The sequence below is a fragment of the Carcharodon carcharias genome, chromosome 10 (genome assembly GCF_017639515.1).
Source record: "Carcharodon carcharias isolate sCarCar2 chromosome 10, sCarCar2.pri, whole genome shotgun sequence".
Taxonomy (NCBI): Eukaryota; Metazoa; Chordata; class Chondrichthyes; order Lamniformes; family Lamnidae; genus Carcharodon; species Carcharodon carcharias.
The window spans coordinates 31,762,569-31,774,648 of record NC_054476.1 but is presented as its reverse complement, the minus strand read 5'-3'; the positions used below and the strand labels follow the sequence as shown (position 1 = coordinate 31,774,648).

Here is a 12,080-nt window from a genome sequence, read left to right as displayed (position 1 = left end):
GCTTTTTATATGCTCCGTCCACCGACCCCACACTACTTCCAGCTCACCCACCCCAACTCCGATTATCGTCAGCTCCCCTAAACTGAAAACCTGATGTTCGGGGCCACATTGGCAGAAGTCAGGTTCACAAAGCTGGGAATTCTTCCGACTCTGCGCACCCAACGTGAGGATGAAAATCTAAGCCTTTGAATTCAGGTTAAAAAGCTGGAAATTAAAAGCTGGTCTCGGTAAAAGTGACCATTGGAGCTGTCGGATTGTCAAAAAACAGAACTGGTCCACTTATGTCCCTTTAGGGGAGAAAGCCTGCTATCCTTACCTGGTCTGTGACTGTGTGTGGCCCCATAGACACACCAGCATGGCTGACTCTTAATTGTCGTCTGATATGGCCTAGTGAGCTTCCTGGTTGTATTAAAACTGCTATTTGTTCAACTAGAAGACCCACCATTACCTTGCGATGGGCAGCTTGTGATGGGTGACCATAGCTGACCTTGTTAGTGATGCCCATATTTTGAGAACTAAAAAGCCAAGCTAAAGAAGGCAATATTTAGCTGTGACTGAAAGCTTGGTCAAAGGGGTAGATTTTAAGAGCATCTTAAGGGAGGCGAGATGAATAATATAACCATGAAAAGGGCATTATATAATTGGATTTGAAATTGCCAGACAATGAACGAACATTGTTTTCTCATTGTACAACCATCAGCGTCACAGATTTTAAATATTCATTATGGCTTATCAATTTAAGAGCGAATGTTACAATCAATGCACTTTTAAATATGATCAGAAATGCTTAGTACATTGAATTATAATGTGAATTAATTACACCACAAACCGTTCAAATTAGGCTGGCGGGAAGTAAAGGATGTTTTTGTAAAAGATAATGAAACAACCACTCTAAGCATTTCCCATCACCTCACTGAGTAATCATCTGTTTATGTCATAAAATTGCTCTATTGTGTACAAGGGATATGAAGAATGAGCTGTAAATCCATTTGCAGTGCCTCAGCATCAGATCACCCCCATCGTTACTTAGCAACAGGATCGTCATTGGATATTAAAAAGAGACCTCGATAATAAGAGAAAAGGAATGATAAACTGCCCCTCAACGCTTCATGTGATGTAGGAATTTGTGTTTTTCAATCTGCTTCTCGCATAACATAGACAACCATTATTTAACCCATTGAGTGCGAGGGTTGCTTAGTAGATCTTGCAATACTTAGGTTTTTTTGTCATCAATTGGGATGTGTTGATGACGCACCCATTAAGATTGAAAGGAGAAGATTGTTCATTCTACTTTTTCCTCCCTATTAGTCTCCAGAAAAGAAGCCTGTGCCTTTTTTGGGGTTATTTTAAGCTAATTCTCTGAAGGCCATTAAATCTGACTGCAGCTGAGAACCTAAAGAGCCATTTTCAGAATGGCTCCCAATCATCAATCTTTAGGTTTGCTCTCTCTTTCGTCCAATTGCTAATTGTATTGGCAACTGGAACAGCCGTTTGGATTAGAACCTGGTGAGAGACTGGCTGAAGAGCCATCTTGGGAGAGCTGCTGCCACTGATAGATGGAGTGTCCCAGTCTTTTCCATCATAAACCAATAACTGATAACAAGATGCACTGTGCGTCAGAAAGAATGAATCCAGGACTATGCCGCTAATCAAGAGTTATCTCACAGATATTCAATAGCAACTCCCCAGAGAGTTGGATCCTTGCGTTCTTGAGTCTGTAAAGCAGTCCCTGACAATTACACCATTGAATGGAGCTAATCCATTGAATACAGTTTTATTGGAGTCTGCAGGTCTGCCAGCTGTCTACTTCCTCTGGATTTACATAGAATTTCCATCACTGAAACAGAGGATTCGGTCAAGCTGGAGCTTATGCTCTACATGAACCTTCATGGTCCCCACCATCTAACCTTGCCAACATATCCTTCTATTGGTTTCTCTCACGTGTTTAGTCAGCTTCCCTTGACTGCGCACCATGCTATTCGCCTCAATCACTCAATATGGTAGTGAGTTCCACTGAGTCCTGAATTCCCTACTTATTGGTAAACTACACAAGTGGAAACATCTTTTCTATGTCCACCGTGAATTAACATCATAAGCGGTGGGATCTGCTTCTCAGCTCTTAAATGCCCTCTGAAATGGCCTAGCAAGCCACTTGGTTATATCAAACTGCTACGTAGTCACAAAAAAGGAATGAAACTGGACGGACCACCCGCCATCAACCTAGGCACTGGAAACGACAGGAAGTTGTCCTGGGAGTCCTCAACAGCGACCCTGGACCCCATGAAGTCTCATGGCATCAGGTCAAATATGGGCAGGGAAACTTCCTGCTGATTATCATGTAACCACTCCCCCACCCCATTCAGCTGAAGAATCAGTGCTCCTCTGTATTGAACACCACTTGGAGGAAACAGAGGGTGGCAAGGATGCAGAATGTACTCTGGGTGGGGGACTTCAATGTCCATCACCAAGAGTGGCTCAGTAGCACCACTACTGACCGAGCTTGCCAAGTCCTAAAGGAAATAGCTGCTAGACTGTGTCAGTAGCAGGTGGTGAGGGAACCAATAAGAAGGAAACACATACTTGAACTCATCCTCACCATCCTGCCGCAGCTGCATCCGTCCATGACAGTATCGGTAGGAGTGACCACTGCACAGTCCTTGTGGAAACCAAGTCCCGCCTTCACATTGAGGATACCCTCCATCGTGTTGTGTGGCACGACCACCATGCTAAATGGGATAGATTTTGAACAGATCTAGCAACTCAAAACTGGGCATCCATGAGGCGCTGTGGGCCATCAGCAGTAGCAGAATTGTACCCGAACACAATCTGTAACCTCATGGCCCAGCATATCCCCCACTCTACCATTACCATCAAGCCAAGGGATCAACCCTGGCTCAATGAAGATTATAGGAGGGCATGCCAGGAGCAGCACCAGGCATGCCTAAAAAAGAGGTGTCAACCTGGTGAAGCTACAACAAAGGACCAGCATGCCAAACAACAAAAGCAGCAAGTGATAGACAGAGCTAAGCGATCCCACAGCCAACGGATCAGATCTAAGCTCTGCTGTCCTGTCACATCCAGTCGTGAATGGTGGTGGACAATTAAACAATTCACTGGAGGAGGAGGCTCCACAAATATCCCCATCCTCAATAATGGAGGAGCGAAACATATCAGTGCAAAAGATGAGGTTGAAGCATTTGCTGCTATCTTCAGCCAACTGGAGGTCCCCAGCATCACAGATGCCAGTCTTCAGCCAATTCGATTCACTCTGCGTGACATCACAAAACAGCTGAAGGCACTGGATACTGCAAAGGCAATGGGCCCTGACTATATGCTGGCAAAAGTACTGAAGACATATGCTCCAGAACTTGTCGTGCCCCTAGCCAATCTGTTCCAGCACAGCTACAACACTCATATCTACCCAGCTATGTGGAAAATTACCCAGGTATGTCCTGTACACAAAAAGCAGGTCAAATCCAACCCAGCCTATTACTGTCCTATCAGTCTACTCTCAATGAGTAAAGTAATGGAAGGGATCATCAACAGTGCTATCAAGCGGCACTTGCTTAGCAATAGCCTGCTTACTGACGCCCAGTTTGGGTTCCCCCAGGACCACTCAGCTCCTGACCTCATTACAGCCTTGGTTCAAACATGGACAAAAGAGCTGAACTCCTGAGGTGAGATGAGAGTGACTGTCCTTGAAGTCAAGGCCACACTTGACTGAGTGTGGCATCAAGAAGTCCTAGCAAAACTGAAGTCAATTGTAATCATCTGTGCTTTCACACTCGTTATTGCTTTCCTTAGTTAGTTCATCCTAATCACAGACTGGTTAGAGCCATATCTAGCACAAAGGAAGATGGTTGTGATTGTTGGAGGTCAGTCATCTCAGTTCCAGGACACACTGCAGGGTTCCTCAAGGTAGTGTCCTCAGCCCAATCATCTTCAGTTGCTTCATCAATGACCTTCCTTCAGGTCAGCAGTGGGGATATTCGCTGACGATTGCAGAATGTTCAGCACCATTTGCAACTTCTCAGATACTGAAGCAGTCCATGTCCAAATGTAGCAAGACCTGGACAATATCCAGGCTTGGGTTGACAAGTGGCAAGTAATATTCATGCCACACAAGTGTCAGGCAATGACCAACTCCAACAAGAGAAAATCTCACCATCGCCCCAGATGTTCAATGGCATTACCATCAATGAATTCCCCCACTATCAACATCCTGGGGTTTACCATTGACCAGAAACTAAACTGGACTAGCCATATAAATACTCTGGCTAACAGAGCAAATCAGAGGCTAGGAGTCCTGTGACAAGTAACTCACCTCCTGATTCCCCAAAGCCTGTCCACCATCTACAAGGCACAAGTCAGGAGTGTGATAGAATACTCCCCACTTGCCTGGACGAGTGTAGCTCCCAAACACTCAAGAAGCTTGATGCCGTCCAGGACAAAGCAGCCCGCTTGGTTGGCACCACATCCACAAACATTCACTTCCTCTGCCACTGACGTACAGTAGCGGCAGTGTGTACCATCTACAAGATGCACTGCAGGAATTCACCAAGGCTCCTTTGACAGCACCTTCCAAACCCACGACCACTACCATCTAGAAGGACAAGGGCAGCAGATAGATGGGAACACCACCACCTGGAAGTTCCCCTCTAAGTCACTCACCATCCTGACTTGGAAATATCTCACCGTTCCTTTGCTGTCGCTAGGTGAAAATTCTGGAACTCCCTTCCTAACAGCACTGTGGATGTACCTACACCATATGGACTACAGCAGTTCAAGAAGGCAGCACACCAGCACCTTCTCAAGGGCAACTAGGGATGGGCAATAAATGCTGGCTTAGGCAGTGAAGCCCACATCCTGTGAATGATTTAAAAAAATTAAGAGACCAACAGTGAAGGGGCCCTAATGGTTTGTCAATCAATTCCACGTTTTTATCCAGTCAAACTTCCCACCTGCACCCCTCAAAGTCATGGCAGTAATTTGACATATGGAATGAGAATGCATTGTGGTTTAAATCCAGGCCTTAGAATCTTCCAGGGCCGAAAGGGACCATTCAGCCCATTGTGACTGTACCAGTAGACTTCCATAATAAAAAGAAAATCTGCGTATTTTACTAAAGTGGTTTTTTTTTGCTTCTGCCTTGGATATGCTTCAAAATTAGGTTTGAAATCTGCAGTCCAAGCTGCTTCTGAAAATAGCTTAACTAGCTGCTTGAGTCAGGTGAGCCTTCAGGATCAATCTAGCACAAAGGCTGAGTGGGACCATGAAGTCTCAAGGTTCCTCACAGGCTCTTTTTTGTAACTGGTGTTATGAATCACATTGTAAGTGAGCTTTTCAGATCTTGAGACTGCCTTTATGCTGGTCAGTGCTGTTTGCCCAATTCAGGGTCTTTAGCCCTGATCGGGATTCTTTAGTCTAGTCTTGGTCTTTAGTCTGATCGGTGTTTTCAGACTGGTCAATGTCTTTAGCCTGCTCATGGAAGATAAATGATCAACCTGGTGAAGAAATTAGCTGAACTGAAGGAGTCGGGTTCAATAGCAGGTACTCTCATTGGCAGGATATGACTAGTGGTGTCCCGTAAGGATCAGTGTTGGGGCCTCAACTATTAGTTGATGGGATATAAAGTCACGTATTTAGAATTGCTGATGGCAGAAAAATAGATGGTATTCTAAACAGAATAGATGGAAGTGTAGCATTCTGAAGAGAGACAGATTAAGGGAATGGGCAAAATTGTGGCCAATGGATTTTAATGTAGACAAAAGTGAGGTCATTCGCTTTAGACGTATTCCATCATGACAAAGAGGACAGAACAGGGTTTTTTCTAAATGGTTAAAAGCTAGAAACAGTGCCTATCCAAAGAGACTTTAGAGTCCAGGCACATAGATCATTAAAATGTCATGAACGGATACAGAAAATAATCAAAAAGGCTAATGGAATGCTGGCCTTTTTTTAATCCTTTCACAGGATGTGGACCTTGCTGGCTAGGCCTGCATTTGTTGCCCATTCCCAATTGCCCTTGAGAAGGTGGTGGTGAGCACCGCCTTGAACCGTTGCAGTTCATGTGATATAGGTATAGAATTGTTAGGCAGCTCCAGGATTTTGACCCAGCAATAATAAAGGTGTGCCAATATCGTCCCAATGTCGTCAGGGTGGTGTGTGGCTTGAAAAGAAACTTGCAGGTAGTGCTTCTTTGAGGAAGTAGCATGCAATGTGGATAGCTGAGAACCTGTGGATGTGGAGTGGAGTGTCACAGGGATCAGTACTGGGGCCTCAACTATTTACAATCAATATTGCTGACTTGGATGAAAGTATCAAATGTACAGTTGCTAAACTTGCTGATGGCACAAAGATAGGGAGGAAAGTAGTCTCCAAATACCAGTTTCTGATTAATGCTAGTGATGCCCCCCCCTCCCCTGCCAGCAGTATATTAATTGGTTAAATGAGTGGACAAAAATTTGGCAGATGGAGCATAATGTAGGAAAATATGAGCTTGTCCATTTAGGCAGGAAGAATAGAAAAGCAGCATATTATCAAAATGGAGAGAGATTGCAGAACTCTGAGGTACAGAGGAATCTGGGTGTCTTGGTACATGAATACATGATTCACAAAAAAGTTAGTATGCAGATACAGCAAGTGATTAGGAAGGCTAATGGAATGTTGTCATTTATTGCAAAGAGAATTGAGTATAAAAGTAGGGATGTTTTGCTACAGTTGTACAGGACGTTGGTGAGATCACATCAGGGGTACTGTTTACAGTTTTGGCCTCCTTACTTAAGAAAGGACATAATTGCATTGGAAGCAGTTGATTCACTTGACTGATTCCTGGGAAGAGGGGGTTATCTTATGAGGCAAGGTTGAACGGCTGGGCCTGTAGCCAGTGGAGTTTAGAAGAATAAGAGGTAATCCCATTGAAACATATAAGATCCTGAGCGGACTTGAATATTGGGAGAGACAGGAATAGTTTAAAAGCAAAGAGTCTTCAATTTAAGACAGAGATGAGGAGCATTGTTTTCTCTTGAGGATCGTGAGCATGTGAAATTCTCCCCAGAAAGCGATAGAAGCAAGATCATTGAATATTTTTAGGGTAGAGGTAGGTAGATTCTTGACTAAGAAGGAAGTCAAAGGGTATCATGCATAAGCAGGAAAGTGACGTTGAGGCTAAATCAGATCAATACTCATCCAGGCAAGTGGAATTTATTCCATCAAACTCCTGACTTGTGCCTTGTAGATGGTGGACAGTCTTTGGGAGTCAGGAGGTGAGTTACTCACTGCAGAATTCCCAACCTGCTCTTGCAGCCACTGTATTTATATGGCTGGTCCATTTCAGTTTCTGGTCAATGATAACCCTCCAGAATGCTGATATTGGGGGCTTCAGCCATGGTAATACCATTGAATGTCAAGGGGAGATGGCTAGATTCTTTCTTTATATCTAAAGAAATAAAATACATGGGGTTAGAAGTCCTGCCTCAGCTATACAAAACCCTGGTTAGACCACACCAGGAGTACTATGAGCAATTTGGGCCACCACACCTTAGGAAGGACACTTTGGCCTTGGAGGGAGCGCATCGTAGATTTACTTGGACGTTACCTGGACTCTAAAGACTAAACTACCAGGAAAGATTACACAAACTAGGGTTGTGTTCTCTGGAATTTAGCAAATTAAGGGGTGACTCAATCAAAGTTTTCAAGATATAGTCAGTTTAATTTTGGTGGTGGGGAAATTTCCAGAAAAAATAATTCAGGACAAAGTTAATAGTCACATGGACAAATGCAGGTTAATTAAGGAAAGTTAGCATGGATTTCATGTTTAACTAACTTGCTGGAGTTTTTTGAAGAGGTAGCAGAGATGCTTGATGAGGGTAATATTGTTGATGTGGTGAGAATAAAATTCCCACAGTTCATCTCGCCATTGGGAAACTGATTTTTGGCCTCGTGCCAAAACAAGTTCGCCCCCCCCCCCCCCCCCCCCCCCCACCACACTTGCTGCTGCTGGCAGGACTGGAAGATTCCGCCCATAGTCTCTGTTATAATGTAGCCAATCTGCAAAGCAAGGTCACTCTCACAGCATGTGATAATGACCATATAATTTATGTTAAGTGATATGGTTGAGATAAACATTGGCCAGGTCACCAGGGAGAGAACACATCCTAGTCTTCAGATAGTACTATAGGATCTTTTACAGTCACCTGAGAGGGCAGATGGGGCCTCGGTTTACTGTCTCATCTGAAAGATGGAGCCTCTAACATTGCAACACTTCCTCAGTACTGCAGTAGGTGTGTCAGTCTAGGCAGGCGGCTAATTGGATATTGTCCATTTTAGACTACCGCACAAAGTTAAAATGACACACAGCCAGTTCTGTGCAGCTGCTTTCACTGTGTGAAAGAGCCCAATAATGTGCAGTGCCCTCACTAATTTCCAATATGGGGAGGTTTTTCAGTTGCAGCATTATTCTGACTGAGGAAAGGGGATCCCCAGGAATGATGAAGACTCCCACGCAATGGAAGAGCAGGAAACTAGCTGCTTGTGCTAAGGCGATGCATACAGTGCAGCATTATTGGTTTTGTACCAAGCATATTGGGGTAGAAATCGAGGACCCAGAATGCTCATCTGTTTAGACCATTTCAGGTTACTCCAGAGGATTCACCCTATATCGGATTTATACCAGCCTAGTATTTCCAGTGAATCGGGGTGTTGGCAACCTCCAGATTTGGAAGGAATTGCTTGCTGGCAGTGCCACTGATCTATTTAAATGCTGCCTGTGTTCTAATTCACACCCAAGTACCACTCACTCATCACCCTCCCTGCTCACTGGTCCAGCAATGCCTCTATTTAAAAATTTCAAACTTCTCCAAGGCTTCGCCTCTTTCCACCTCCTGCAGCCCTACAACCCTCTTTTATCTCTGCATTTCCCTAATTCTCCCCTCTCACGCATTTCTGATTGGCTGTCATACCTTCAGCTGCCTGGGCCTTAAATTCTGGAATTCCCTCCCTAAACCTCTTGGCTTCTCGACCACTCTCCCCTCCTTTAAGATGTTTCTTAAATCCTGCATCTTTGACCAACCTGTCCGAAGAGCTTTTTGTCACTCGTGACTCATTGTCAAAATTTGTTTGATGACATTCCTGTGAAGGGCCTTGTGACATTTACTGCGTAAAGAAGCTCCATTAGTGTTCTTTCAGTTGTTGGAAAAGTCTGATTTTGTTATTATTGCTTGTAGCCTTGGGAGTTGTTTTGGTGTTTTCAGCATTACATTTTTGGATTCGATGCAGATTTTCCTGCAGGATCTGAAAATCAGTGGCTTCTGACAATTGACAGCTGGCTAATGGGATGATAGTCACAGCTAATGTACAGTTGAGCAGGGGAAATCTGTGAAGTGTATGTTAAATCCTTTGAGGAGAAATAATTGTGGGGCCAGGGGGAAAGGGCAGGGGAGTGCAACTAATTGGATAGCTCTTTCAAAGAGGTAGCACAAGCGTGATGGCTGGAGTGGCCTCCTTTTGCACTATATCGTCACATGATTCAATGATTCTGTTGTTGATGTTTTTGGTTCAGATTGAAAGTAAATGTGCTTTACTGTCTGAAAATTATTGACATTTCTTTGTCAACGGCTGTGATTTGCACTCAAGTTAACGTGGAGCATTTTTCCACTTGTTCAGACAGCATGTGTGCAGAAAAAATTTAAGCCTACTGTGTATTGATTTACAATCTTATTATGTATTATTTATGTGTATTTATAGTTATATAACTTTATATAAATTATTTATATTTATTATATATATTTATGTAATATATAAATATATATACATTAATATATTTTGTATATACAGTATATATATTTCTATATATCTATAATGTACTTACCTTCATATAAATCATCAACACCTTACTGTCCAATCTCCTTCTCTTCTCAGTCCCGTGTGACTCTGGAGACCAATAATGCTGCGACGACAAGCGGAAATGATGTCTGCACAATCCAGGCAGAGATGCTGCAGCTGGATCTGATTGATGCTGTCGACGATATCGAGGAAGAGGAGGAGGACAACGGTCCTCTGAAGGAAACAAACCCTGTCAGCATGGCATCTTACAAACCCAAGCGGCCCACGACCTTGAATCTCTTCCCACAAGTTCCTCGGACTCAGGTAAGATGGAGGGCAGTGGTGGTGTTCCCTTGCTGGTCTGCTGCTGATAGCTCGCAGATTAAAATGACCTCTGCAGCTGATCCCCCCCTCCAACTCCTATAATCTTGTTTCTTGGATGGTACATAGCAGACAGAAAAGGACTTGTTTTTCTTGTTGCCCTGTTTTGCCCGGCTGAATTGTAATAAAGACGGATCTTAAACTTTGCCTGGTTTACAGTCATTAATAGCGGAAATCAAATATCCGTGCTTTCACACTCATTATTGCTTTCCCTAGTTAGTTAATCCAAAACACAGACTGTCGGAGATTGCAAGGATTGCCTTCAGCAGCGAGTGTCTGATCAGATTACTGTATCAGTGGACAGTTGCATCAATGAAATGCAGACTTGATTATCAGGTCAAGACATATATTACGTCGGCCTTGTGATCTGTACATGGATGGATTCCAGTAATATTTTGGCTATTGAAGCTGCACTCATTGCTGAAAATTGTGAAAGTGAGATTTTGTGACAATACAGGAATCCATTCCTGATCAAATTGAGTAGTCTTTGCATGAAATCATTTATTTATAAATATATATATATATGCTTTGTTAGTGGTAAATTAATGATTCTTAACTGTCTGAAAGCTGTAAAGTAAAAATGAAAGCGTTGCATTTATATATTGCCTTTCACAACTTCAGGATGTCCCAAGACACTCGCGAACCTATGAAGTACTTTTTGAAGTGTAGTCATTGTTGTATTGTGGGAAATATAGCTGCCAGTTTGTGTACAGCAAGCTCCCACAAACAGCAATGTAATAATGACTGGACCATCTGTTCCAGTGATGTTGATTGAGGGATAAATACTGGCCAGGATGTCAGGAGAATTCTTCTTTCAGACAGCGGGCATGGGATCTTTTACATCAACTTGGGAGAGTAGATGGGATCTCAGTTCATTGTTTCATCCGAAAGACAGCACCTTGACAGTACGGCACTCCCTCAGTATTACACTCGGAGTGTCAGTCTAGATTTTTGTGATGAAGTCTCTGGGGTGGGACTGGAACCTACTATCATCTGACTCAGAGGCAAGGTTGCCTCTCAGTCTCCCACATGAATACAAATGTCATGACTTCAGTGATTGATCCATTCCTATTGCTGTCACTGATATTTAATGTCAACCTGGCCGAATGTGTGCAGAATAAGAGCAGACTTTCCATCCATATACAAATTGCTGACAGATTTTAAAGGAGGTTTTGATTTTGTTAACAAACTGATCTACTATGGTGTACTTCATGGTAAAATGAGGATTAAATGATTTTGGTGGGTCAACCAAGGAGGGAAGAGATGCCAATCTCCTCTGAATGGAATGGAAAGAAGTTTCTATCGAGAGTCAGGAAAGTAAATGTTTTTTGACTGGTCCCTAGAGAAGAGTACTTCTCTTACATGCTGCAGAAAGGGAAATAAATAAACTCATTGTCCTCATTTACCACAGTTAACACAAATCAATAAATCACCACCTTTCTCACCAGGGCAATAATGAAAGAATATGAAAGGGGAATAATGTCTCATCTATTTGAGTGGGAATTTATATAATGAATTAAAAATATTCAAGGGATTATATTATTTGCATTTTTCCTCCTTACAAAATATCTCTGTGACAATACGTAGTGCTCTGCTTATATAACAATTTGGATTTTTATTCAGAACCACCTCCTAAACCTGAATAATAATACAATCTTTCTAGAATTAGGTGCAGTTCAAATTATTTATTCGTTTGTTTGCTGGCTATCTGAGTTGAGGTAAAACTGACGAGTGCAAAGTTATAATTATTTTGAGCACATTTCAAAATACATGGATGAAAATTAAAACAGGAGCAAAATTTAGTTTTGTTTGTCATGCTTTATTTAACAAATCAGGAGCCTTATGCCTGAAGTAGTAGAAAGGGATATAAATAAACT

General features: G+C 42.8%; 1 protein-coding gene across 2 annotated transcripts in view; it reads left to right on the top strand.

Annotated features, from left to right (window-relative positions):
• mapk8ip1b (mitogen-activated protein kinase 8 interacting protein 1b) overlaps window positions 1–12,080 on the top strand; it is a 187,649-nt gene that overhangs the window by 119,844 nt on the left and 55,725 nt on the right. For both annotated transcript variants that reach the window (XM_041197839.1, XM_041197838.1), the window contains exon 3: window positions 9,919–10,146. In XM_041197839.1, coding sequence (XP_041053773.1) covers window positions 9,919–10,146 — 228 coding nt within the window. The remainder of the gene's footprint in view (window positions 1–9,918; window positions 10,147–12,080) is intronic.